This window comes from Molossus molossus, unplaced genomic scaffold (genome assembly GCF_014108415.1).
Source record: "Molossus molossus isolate mMolMol1 unplaced genomic scaffold, mMolMol1.p scaffold_m16_p_3, whole genome shotgun sequence".
Lineage (NCBI taxonomy): Eukaryota > Metazoa > Chordata > Mammalia > Chiroptera > Molossidae > Molossus > Molossus molossus.
In genome coordinates, this window is record NW_023425366.1 from 32,200,088 (window position 1) to 32,213,108 (window position 13,021).

General features: G+C 39.7%; 1 protein-coding gene across 1 annotated transcript in view; it reads left to right on the top strand.

Moving 5' to 3' along the window:
• The window catches only part of SEMA5A (semaphorin 5A), a 428,940-nt gene that overhangs the window by 269,828 nt on the left and 146,091 nt on the right, over nt 1-13,021 (top strand). The window contains exon 6 of the mRNA XM_036280207.1: nt 10,088-10,150. Coding sequence (XP_036136100.1) covers nt 10,088-10,150 — 63 coding nt within the window. The remainder of the gene's footprint in view (nt 1-10,087; nt 10,151-13,021) is intronic.

The window sequence follows — 13,021 nt, forward strand, 5'->3', positions numbered from 1 at the left end:
GCACCACTCCAATGTCTGCCTCCTGATCACATTGCCTTCCCCTCTGTGTGTCAAACCCCATCTATCTCCCTTTATGAGGATACATTTCATTATATTTAGGGTCCGCCTATATAATCCAAGTCAATTTCCCCATCTCAAGATCCTTAATTACATCTGCAAAGTCCTTTTTGCCTACAGGTAACATTCACAGGTACCAGGGAACAGGATGTGAATATCTTTTACAAGGGTCATTATTTAGCTGCCACAGTGACCCACCCCCAGACATACAAAATCTGTGCTTTGGGATAAGCCTCAGAGCCATAGAGCCAATTCACTGACATCAAAACCAAATTCCTTGACAGCAATTTAGGTAAAGTTGCAAGACTTGACAATCGCTTGTCAGTGTCAGAAGACCTGGTAAGAATCCATGGAAAGGGGTGGGGAGACTGAGTGATGTTCACCTTCATTTATTGTAAAATATAACAAAAATATCCATTTTTAATTAAAGTATCTTAAAAATTACACATATATAATAAAATCACCAGCTCTTTTTCATACTTAACACTTTTGGACTTGTTTAGTAAGTAGAGTTCTTTTTCATCAAGGACTTTAAGAAGGATAGTATCTTAGGACTTGCCCCTGGCATGTAAATAAACTGATTATACTATAGAAGAGGAAAAAAATGTTTGAAGAAACAAATGACAAAAATCACAAATTGATGTTTAATGTTAAATTATATGTTTGCTTTAATAAGTTCAAGCAGCTATTCCTAGAATAATGAGAGTGTTAAATATTATCTGAGAAATGAATATATCGATAATGTTCATTAAATCCACACTTAACATCGTGATATTATAACTAATGCTTCTTGAACAGAAGTATGTCATCATGTTGTACATTTTATTTAAAATAAGAAAGAAGTGTAACTGCCCAAATGTATACCAGAAAACAAATTTTAATGTTCATTTCTCTCAGCTGCAAGCAAAAATTTATGGAAATAATACTGATAAGGCTCATAAAAGACTTTTCAATATATCTTGTGATCTGGCAAATAGCTCAATCTGTTCTGAAGTTGGAAGTAAAGTTAATCTTTGTAGTGTTAAGATGAATCTCTGGAAGAAGTGTTTATAACTCAAATAATAAGTAAATTCAGAACGGTCCCGTGAGTATAAAACAAATCCTCGGTAAGAACTGTAATCTGAGCCTTGTATGTACTCCGGGGGTTCCACCATGCATTCCAACTCAGAACTGCTGAGAAAATCAGGTATGAAGTGCTGTTTGTTTTTCATGAAGCTAGTTTCAGAAAACTAGAAAATATTGATGGAAAAACTAAAAGCAAACACCCATATATTTACATTTCTATTGGCTATTAAGCTGACAGTTTGTATACAAAGTCTTCATTACGATTTAGCCAGGATAAAAAATAATAGGACCAAAAGTATAACCCCAGTATAGGTGACTACACTAGAAGCAAGCAAAATCTAACACAAAATCCCAAATAGGATAGTCCTCTTAAGATGTAAAACTATTTTATTAACATCAATAAACTAAAATTCTAAGCCAGACAAATAATTATAGGTTTTCTGCTTCTTCAAAGGCACCCATGCTATAGTTGTTGGAGTCCCTTTATACATTTATTTCCTGCTGCCTGAAAATAGAAACCTTCCTGCTTTGTGTGACCTATGAGGTTTAGTCCATTTTGAACTCTTTAAATATATTTCCAAAAAAATCTCATCATATGGCTAGACTTGTTTCTCTTCATTTTCCTAATGATTCTAGAAGGTGATTGCCAGCTGTCAAGTGCTTTATGCAAGGAGAAGGCACTGATCAAAGCCATACTGCAGATTGAGGTTTGTGAAGACATTTCCAAGAACACCTTCATGATATCAAGTTGTTCATTTTCAGAGTTGGTCAAGGTCCTACTAAGCATCTTATGTTGATATGCTTCTCTTTTTTTTCCTCCCTCCCTCCCTCCCTCCCTCCCTCCCTTCCTTCCTTCCTTCCTTCCTTCCTTCCTTCCTTCCTTCCTTCCTTCCTTCCTCCTTTCCTCCTTCTTTCTTTCTTTCTTTCTTTCTTTCTTTCTTTCTTTCTTTCTTTCTTTCTTTCTTTCTTTCTTTCTTTCTTCCTTCCTTCCTTCCTTCCTTCCTTCCTTCCTTCCTTCCTTCCTTCCTTCCTTCCTTCCTTCCTTTCTTTCTCTTTCTCTCTTTCTCTCTTTCTCTCTCTCTCTCTTTCTCTCTTTCTCTCTTTCTTTCTCTCCCTCTCCCTCTTTCTTTCTTTCCTAATGTCATTGTCCCACAAAATCTTCAAATAATCTTAACGAGCTCAGTTCAGTCTGATATTTTTCATTGCATTCTATAATCAACTTTTTCCTTTGGGGGTATCTCTTTGCATGAGCAGAGTAATTGTTAATCAGCTAAAATGTCTAATTTTAACTTGGGATATATCCATTTAGCTTCTAGCTAACATCATGATTTCTGTGGAACATTACAGAGACTGTGATGTTTGAATGGCATCTTCTAGGTAATTGTATGTTCTAAAAAAGAGAAAAAGTGACATTGTAAGCAACAGTTTGCCAATGAAACACTTCAGGGAAATATTAGGCAAGTCTTTGAGAAGTCAATCCATTCTAATGTCAACTCTTTTATCCCATGCTTGATTGACTTTGAATTGAGTTCTTTAATTACCAATACTTTAGGAAATTTATGTTGAAAATAACCTTCCTCTAGTGATTAGATTTTTTCTACATTTAGGCTAACAGATTGGACATTAAGCCACTTTTCAAACCAATCCACTTGGATTCATGAAAGTGATTTTTTAAATCCAAGAGCAGCTGCTCTTTCTAGCCTTACCTCCCACATCACTTTCACGAAGGCAACGTTTCTGAAGTGCAACAGTTGTTTGAGCATCCCTGTCTGACAGTCGTCATTGAAGTTATACCAGATATCAATGTCCTTTAACATTGGGCTCCTTCTAAGGCTTTTTTTTTTTTTTTAATAAAATCACCCCAGTGAGGCACATCCATGATCAGGAACAGGGTTAGAACTCATCCTCCTTTATTGTGTTTCTCTCCACCCTGAGGTCCATTCCAAGTCCTTTCGATTGCTTATCAGGCACCCTTGGTTCCTTCAAGTAGTAGCTTGTCAAGTATGTTTTCTGGACTCTCAGGATTCTAGCAGTGCTCAGAAATTTTATGTTATATACGTTTTCGTTCTATTATTTAAAATAGAATTTACACCAATGTAGATCATGTACAATATTATGAACACATTGGAAATCCTTAGTGAATTAACTTTTATTATGATATTACCTGGATTACTTGGTTTATTGTAGAGACTGGGATAAAGTGTCTGCTGTCATTTCTGATTACACCCCCGAGTAACTGTGATTCAAAGGTGGCCTTTGTTATTACTACTTGATTTGTATAATCAGTGTTATTTCAAAAGTAGGCAACAAAACAAAATATAGAAATAATTACTAGGAGCACTATGACTAAGCAGTCACTTGGCTTTACCTTTTTTTTTCAATCCTTACTCAAAGACATTTCTGCATTTATCTTCAGATAGAGCGAGAGGGATAGAGGGAGGAAGAGAGAGCAAGAGAGAAACATCAATGTGAGAGAGACACAATGACTGGTTGCCACCCACACGACCCCAACCGGGGCCAGGGACAAACTGCAACCAAGGTATGTGCCCTTAGCAGGAACCGAACCCGGGACTCTCTGTCCTGCAGGCTGATGCTCTAACCGCTGAACCAAACTGGCCAGGGTGGCTTTACCTTTTTAAAGTGATTTAATGTTATCATCTTTCACTTAAAACATGACTTTGGTAAAGGCCAAGTTTACCTTCTTTTCTATGAGATTGTGCATAAGAATTTACTTACAGAAAAGAGTCTACTGCTGAGAAAGTGGGGAAATCCCTGCCCTGGTCCTTCCTGTCCCTCTTTGGATAGAAGCTGCCTTCTTTGTTTCTCTTCATACTCCAGAGCAAAGTGAGGCCTTGAAAGAGGAATCCTGCCCTGGTCGGTTTGGCTCAGCGGTTGGAGCGTTGACCTGCGGTGCAGAGAGACCCGGGTTCGGTTCCCGCTAAGGGCACGTACCTCGGTTGCAGTTTGTCCCCGGCCCTGGTTGGTCGTGCTAGTGGCAGCCACTCGATGTGTCCCTTCACATCGATGTTTCTCTCTCTCTCCTCTCTCTCTCTCCCTCCCACTCTATCTGAACGAAAAATGTCCTCGGGTGAGGATAAAAAAAAAGAAAAAAAAGAAAGAGGAATCCTGCAGGTGTTTACCATAGAAGTGTAGAGAGGACAGAAGAAAGTTGAACCATACCACAGTGCAATCAGCAAAATCTGGACTATGGGAAAATCTACAGATAAAGTATAAAGAAAAGAGAGAGGCAAAGGGAAGACTATAGATTAAGGAAGACTTAAAAGACACATTAAACATAGAAGTGCAGCACAGGGTGGGCTTGCTCAGCTGCTCCAAGTCTCCAAAGCCTCACGGGTCCATTCCTCAGGGGAGGTCCTTCAGGGACACCCTGGAGCCAGTTCCAAGGCTGTGTGCAGAGCATTCTGTGTTCATTAATTTATTCAACAACTGTCTATTGAGTTCTTTTTTCATGTGAAGCACTATTCTAGGCGCTGGAGATATATAAGTGAACCAAGAGGGCAAGATGCTGCCTGAATGTAACTTACCTCCTAGTGGAGAATGAGGAGCCGAATGGGGTTTTACACACATAGTTGTACAGGCCACAGTGGGGAGATTACACGTGAATAAAGACATGCCAGAGGCATGGATGTTAATAGGTGGGCATCTGGGACAAGAATGTTCCAGCAAGTGGTACTAGCTGGTGCACAGGCACATGAACATGTCTGCATGGTCTGAGGACCACACCAAGGACTCTGTCTTCCAGAGCAGAGTGTGTGGGTGGCAGGAGGGTACCAAGAAATGAGACAGAGAAAACGTGGCTTTAGTTTGCACTCTAGGTTAACGAGGTGCCCCTGGAGAGCTTGAGCAAAGAAGGGATGGATGATACCACAGATTCATTTTGAAAGCACACAATTGTTACATAAGAGCAACTGTCTTTTCATATTAAAAATGTTAAATTTCACAAAACCGACTCAGAAGGAACCAAACTTATGGACACTCTGATTTAGGACTTCTAGCCTTGACATCTGAGAGAGAACAGGTTTCTTCTACTGTTTAAAGCCACTCAGTTTGTGGTACGTTTTTACAACAGCCCTAGGAGTCTAATACCCTGTCTGCTCAATTAAAACACAGTCCTCACTTGAAAAAAGCCCAATTAAATAAAAGGCTCAGTGAGCCTATAACACTCCGGGGGCCCCAGGTGCCGTTCTCAGAGTGAGTTGGATTTGGTAATATTATGTGGGAGAAAATCTTGGGCTTTAAAATAAGGTGTAAAAATGACAATACTGCATGTGTATGGGATGTTCTAAGGTTATGATTTATCTCTAATTTTGGAGGATATCAGTGTAATGAGAATAAAAAAAAGAGTAGTTAGATACATAACTAAAGTCCCTTCCCAATTCTCTGATTCTCAGAGGTCACCGGTAAGAATGACATGGACGTGCCTGTGTTTGACATGGACGTAAATGCAAGCATATGGCAAATTACTATTAAAAGTGAATGAGTGCAGTTTATATCCACCCAGAAGTAAAGGCAGAGAGGAAAGCTGGACACATTTTCCCAAGTGACTGCAGTCCCTCTGTGCCTCTCAGTGCACAGCATGGGCCCTTCAGTGCCCCTTGTTTTCACCGGTCACACGTGGCCACCAAAGGTAATGAGTGACGGCATCCATGCTCAAGGTAACTAGATCGACACTGCATTCAAGTTACATGCAGACTGCTGTGATTTCAAGTGTCAGCTTGTTTGTATTTGCTTCTGTTCTGAACGAAGGCACGGCCTCACATTTTCTGGCGATGTGTTTATAATCGCCCTGACAATTTAACATTCTCCAGCATTTCACAGGAATACACGCCATAAGAATATGAATGCAAACATATAAATAAAGCCCTCAGGTGGTTGTTAATTTTTGGCACCATGTAATTAAACTAGGTTTTTTTAAATGTTATCTTTTGCCAGTATCTAATTAGCAAAGCCATCTGCTGAAAGAGTAGTGGCCCATCTGCCTAAGAATGTTGTTCTCTTCATTTTTATGAAAAGTATCTGCCTTTGCTGGTCCCTGTCTAATTAACTTCTCTCATCAAGGAATGTGATATACACAGCTTTGTTTATGTAATTCTGAGAACTGTGGATTTATATGTATGAAACATGTACATAAAAAGAGCCAATTGTTTTACTTTCTCGCATCTGATTTACTCCTGAGACCTCCTAACCTGAGCATGTGTGCATGTGTGGGCGGGGCAGTGAGGCGTGCACTGGACCACGGAACCCTAGGTGCTTCCTTCCTTGCATGTTTCCGGGTTCTGCAGCCAAAAAAATGACTTTCGGTAAACCTACTCCATTCCCTTTTAGATCTGGCTGTAATAGTGTCACTTCTTGAAAGTTGATGATGTAGTAAGATCCACTCCATCACTGGATCTGAGGTGAACGTGGCTACTGTAACAATGAAAATGGCATTGTTGCATTCTCATGATCTTGTCTAGACTGAAGGGAGACATGTTTTATTATAAGCTAATATCTGACTTGTGCAAATATTATCTATACATCTGTCTTTCCTTTCGTCAATCATCATCTAGTGCAACGCCTTGCACTTGCTTGGTACCTACTGAATATTTATTGCATGAAAGAGAGATTGAATGCCTCTGCATAGAGCAAAACCTTTGTATGTAGTTGAAGACCACAGATGTTATTTGCATGTATTTACAGGCCCACCCCTCACCAAAAGACATCACAAACAAGAATCTTCATGTCTTTTAAAATACAGGTGTTTGAAACTCCTTGCCTACTATGTGTAGCCTTTGACTGGCCAAGTAATGGCTGTATTCCTGCTACATGTCTATTCCTGAAAAATATAATGAAGAATAAATGCAGAATAGAATAGGGAATTAAGATTTCTTTTCTCTACTGGGATATCGTGCAATGGAAAAAGACTAGAGATGACAAGAACTAAAGATTAAAACAACCCAGAGACTCAGGAAATTAGTTGATGAGTGTTATATTGAGAGCTGGAATGTAGAGTGAAGACTGTTTTCCCATTTGTTTTGACTATTATAAATATTGGTTTGGGTAGGTAGAAAAGTATCTTAAAAGGAAGTCTATCATAATAATGGCTCCACGATTGGTGGTGAGATTTGTTCCAAAGTGGTGATCCATGAAAGAATAACCAAGACTCTCCGTTGCGAAGAGAGCAGGAAGGCTTGATTACAAGTTTAGTTGATTAGAACAAGTCTTACGGACTGAGACAAGTCATGACCAGGTTACAACAAAATCTAATTTTATACAGAATGATGAGTAACTTTGAGAACTAAGATCTCCTACAGGAGAGTTGCATTGATATTTATATTTCTCTCCAATGAAAGTTTTTGTGTTTTTTTTTGTTTGTTTTTCCACACAGTGGTCAAATGGGTAGTCTAGTTCACTGAAGGAATAGAAAAATACTATGGGATTAATTTGGAATACCCAATTATAGGCCAATATGAAAACACACACACACACACACACACACACACACACATTTTCCAACTCCATTCTTTCCCACATTCTGTGATATCCAATAATATGTGTTCAGCTTTATAATAGGTTGCTTAGTTCCCCTGCTAATATAATTTCCCTTTGTTCTATCTTTTATTGAGGTAGAAAGCGAGTCAACAGAAAAGCTATACAATTATGGTTTTTAATTAATTCTGGATATGAATATTGTTTGGGAAGGTGGTAATAGTGTAATGAAAATGCCCCAGGAAAGTGAATTTTGCTACTTTTAGAAACTGTGTTCAGTAAAATCTAAGATTTGTCCTGTTTTCTGACGGTCTGATAAACTTATGAGTGCTGTTGCTCTTTCTTAGTCAACTGAATAAAGTAATGACATATTTTTGAAATCTCTTACATTCATTTTTAGATTACTTTTTCTTTCCCATTGTTGGCCAGTATTTATCTTGAAAATGCAAAGGGTACTTGGGAATTAGGTGACTTGGGAAACCCTCTGTTTGCCATTTTGGCAGAAAGATCTGATCAGATAACATCCTTTGATAAATATTCTTCTCATAACTCTGGGACTAACCCTGTTCCTCCTAGCTCTTACGTTTACTGAAGAGAGCATTACTATTTAACTTTCAACAAAAACGTCAGACCACTGAGGGCCACTATTAATACCTTTTTATCTAAAGCATTTCACTGTATAGAAATTAATTTGTCCCTGTGATGTAGAACACTAAATCCTCTTGGGTAATATAAAATTACAGTTATAATGAGGCCTACTTTGCTAAAAGAATATATCATAGTGGATCAATTCTGTTTTGAGTTTAAGTGAGGGCAGAGGCATGGATATCTTTATATAAATAAAATCCAGAGTGAGCTTTTATAAAGAGATCTAAGAAGGGAAAGGTCCTCTCAGAATGTATTTATTTTATCTGTGCTTCTCGGGGATAGAGTTATGAGACTGTACATGAAGCTCTTATCTCTTATGGAAATGCCATCACTTTCCATGAAAGTATTTGCCACCGTACCATGGAATTCAAGTCATTTGTTTGCATGAGATGCTGATTAACTGTGACTTTATTGTTGCCATTAAACCTTATGAACAGGAAAACATCACAGAAAGAATCAAGTTCTCCTATCAGATGTTGACACTTATAAATATCTCTAAGCCTGCACAAGGGGAACAGTTGTAGCATTGTTTATGTTTGAAAGGCACTGAAGTGTTCTCTCTGGAAGACTTTTCTTATAGACTCACACTTGCCAAGTTAGATAAGTTATGCAAGAAGCCATGTTTCATGTTTTAATCTTTGTCATGTAGCATTCTTTAGAGGACAAGTAAAAATTAGATACTGGTGTTAGTATGACATACTAACTTCCCCACCCCTATATTTAAGGGAATTAGAAGAAAACTCTTTCTAGTAGTAAAAGTGAAGCCCTTATTCTTCATCCTGTTTGAAATTAGTTTATTTTGGGCTAATTAAGTTTATTATTTCACATTAGTTCAAATTATCAAAATAATTGCCCCTCGCTTGAATTATTTTCTGACAGTGATTTAACCAGGGTTAAATCAGAAACCCTGGATTCTTCAGACCTTCCACTCTAATATTAAGATAGAACATAATTATAACGTGCACAGATAGAGAAAACATTTTTACCCATAATAGTTCACATTCCATACTGTAATGGAAAAGATAAACAACTCAGATGCATACATTTCTTCAAAAACTGATTCTCCATTGCAGCATAGAGATCATTAGCATTTTCAAGCATCATTTCCTCCTATGTAGTAAGCGCTGGATGTTTTCTTAACCAGTCACGGGCTCCATTTGAGTTAGTGTCCGATGTGTAAGTACCCAGCCACTTGGTCAGCATGAGTTAGATTTGGAAAGTCTGAGAAAAAATTACTTAAAAGTTGTGGCTCTAAATATTTAGTGAGAGGTAATAGCAGTTTGAAAATTACTGCTCTTGGAGGAGGGGGTAGTAGATGTGCTTTTTTGCAAGAGCTATTTATTTTATTGACTTCACCACTTATATATGTATCTTGGGAGTAATGATATGCAAAATTGTCCTTGCTTCATTATCTATGAATATTGATAGATGGCATAGTATTAAAATAAGCTGTAAATGTCTAAATGAGTATTTAGTTCATTTTGTTTTGAGGCTTCTCTTAGAAGCATGCTATGGGTTTGTTCTGTGGTATCGGAAAGTGACGGTTTCTGTCATCGTGCCCTAGTCGCCAACACGCTGGACCAGCCTCTCTCACAGTGACTAGGTCTAAATATCACGATCACTGCTTACATGCAATGACTTGGGGCTGAGTCCTTTGAAATTCTTCAGTTTTAGCTCAGTATAAACTCGTCCGACTTAATTTTATGTACTTGTTCTAAATTCTGTACTATCTTGAACGTACTGGTGTCATGTTGTGCCCCCTGGTGGTCCCCACCCCCTTTGTAAAGCAAAGCTGTAATCGTTGCTGTTATTTTTGTGTCCCCTACAGGCTGTGGAGTGGGAGTGTGACGACGCGACCAAGAAGGCCTGTTACAGTAAGGGCAAGTCGGAGGTAAGGAGGGCGCCACCGCGGGAGCTTAAAGCGTGTTAAAGTGAAGGCTATTCCTGGTTAGGGGGCCCCGTGAAAAAGGCAAGGTTTGAAATATATGTGCAGTAAATTCTCCTGGTTTTAACATTAAATTAGTTTCCAAAAGGGATTTAGAACATAAGATCGGATCTAATTGACACTCTCAGTCATTAGACGGTAGCTAAGAAATTAATGGGTTATGATATCATTTAGAATAATGTGGGCCTGAATTTTTAAAATAACGTTTTCATTTCTCCCAGTTGTGCCTTATGGCTAATTCTGGAAAATAACTATATGATATCTAAAATAATGGCAGCAAAAGTGATTTGAGATTTCTTTATCATTTATTTAACATGTTTTTAAAATAAACACTCGCTCCACAATAGTCACTACGCCCCAAGTTCCTAAGGAAAGAGCAGATTACAGCTCTGTGTGGAAACGCACGTCCTGAGCATCGGTGCCCGTGGCCGGGGTACCTTCACGCAGTGCGCTGGCCCAGAGCAGGCTGCGGTGGTTCCTACTTCTGAATAAGTCTCGTGCTTCTGAGAAGATGATGCTGCATCATCTTGAGGAAACTCTTCTGCCGCTGGTTCTTAGGCTCATTTTGTCTCGTTCTGTTAGTGATCACCTTCCTTTGTTGCATCAAAGGCTTTCCAACGTCAGTCACACATCGGGTTCCAGAAGGAAGTCGATCCACGAACAGCAGCAAAGAGGGCTCACTCTTTCCCTAGTGTGGTCTCAGGTGAAACATTTAGCAGGTGAAGGGCATCACTGGGAAAACATGCTCCATCAGCTGTATTTGTAAGAGACTGTCCTGCACTTCATTTCACCTAATTTCATTGCCTGTTTCTCTATCTTTATATATATATATATATATATATATATATATATATATTTTTTTTTTATCCTCACTCGAGGACATTTTTCCATTTTTTGTTCAGGTAGAGTGGGAGGGAGAGAGAGGAACAGAGAGAGAGAGAGAGAGAAACATCGACGTGAAAGGAACACATAGAGTGGCTGCCACCCGCACAACCGACCAGGGCCGGGGACAAACTGCAACCGAGGTACACGCCCTTAGCGGGAACCGAACCCGGGTCTCTCAGGACCGCAGGCCGACGCTCTAACCGCTGAGCCAAACCGACCAGGGCTGTTTCTCTGTCTTTAAACTCAACAGTTTTGAGGGTCAGACATGGACCTAAGTCTCTACAAACTTAGTCATAGGGTTTCCCTAAGCTGAATTAGGAACTAGGAAAAGGGAACAGAAGGAAGAAAATACAATCTTAGTCAGGGAAATACTCAGAGACAAAGAAAAAGAAAGGCTAGTGACCCCAAGATCTCTAACCTCAGAAAATGCTTCTGAAATACGCCATCAAAGACACACAGACAGAAGAAGAATCAGACTACTGTCTCTTAAAATACCCCCCCAAATATATAAGTACATAATAAGCTTATTTACCTCGATAACCTTACTGAGTTTTTATAGCTTATGCATATGCCTTTTGAAAATGCTTTCTAGATGGCTTTTTTCTCTTCCCTGTAATATTTACATGTCTTGATATGGCAGGTGTATTATTATACTTTTGCTCCTCACTCGCCAGAGCACAGGGAGTTCTTCACACAAGATCACCCGTGCTGCGGAATGAAATGTAGGGAATCAGATTTACCTGGGTGTGGGGTGGGGAAAAAATGTCACTTTTCATTCTTCTAGAAAGATTCACTGACGGAAAACATCAGCCTTTCTTTCCATGGTTCTAATGCCAACATCCTCCCCTTTGCCTGGTGACATTGCCACCTCCCAGGGTCCCAGGGCACTGTCTGATGACTTAATTCTTCTTTTTCTTAATCCTCTCCCTAGATATGTTTTTCATTGAATTTTGAGAGAGAGAGAGAGAGAGAGATTGAGAGAGAGAAACATTGATCAGTTGCCTCCCATAGGTGCCCCTACCAGGGGGATTGAACCTAGGTATGTGCCCTGACTGGTAATCGAATCTGTAAACTTTTGGTGTACTGGTGATGCTCCAACCAACTGAGCCACCCGGCCAGGGCTCTGTTACTTTCTTAATAGGGCACCTGACACAGGAGCCATCTGATGAGAGAACGGAGCCCAGCTCCTGGGGCACAGGAGGGAAGGCGGCCCCAGTGAAAAGGAGCAGCTGGGCGAAACTCCACCTGTCCACAGGCTAAGCCCGATTTCGGGATTTCCCTGTTCTGACAGTGCGGGGCCAAATCAGAAAATGTTCTTAGAGTTACTCTGACTAAAATGCAACATCGGTTAGCAGGCATTGGAAGTCAGACTTTTCTTTGTAGCCATGGGTTTAGAAATGAGAATTCAACTGTTACATATTTTTGTTTGTGCTTAGTATTATGAAAGTGAACACAGGATTACAAAGTTTCCCTTCTCCCTAAAATAAAAAGAATAATGCAAAATATGACATCTCGAAAATGAGAAAAATGCCAGCCATTTGGACTGAATGTTTTTTTCCTACGCTCAGAAAAGTGGTCTGTGCTGCTCTGCACAATGTATTGTCCTGTGGAGCCGGGAATGTGGAGCGTGAACAGGGCAGGCTGGGGGGGCGCCCGCGCCCCCACACTTCTCCGTGGGAACCTTTCGGAGCCCACTGCACAGAGGGAGAAGAGGGATCGCCCGTCCCTCCTGCTTCCCTGGGACTGCGGGGACGGACGCCCACATCGTTTCATGCATAGTCCATTCCAGGGACAATTTAGAGAATCGGGGTCAAGAAAATGTCGCAAAAATCTTTGATTTGGGCTTGTTTAGAAGAGAAGTAAGACAACGAGACTAATTCTTCCTGAAGTTTGCGTTCTATTTTATTCTCACAATTTTCAGCTCACTTTGGA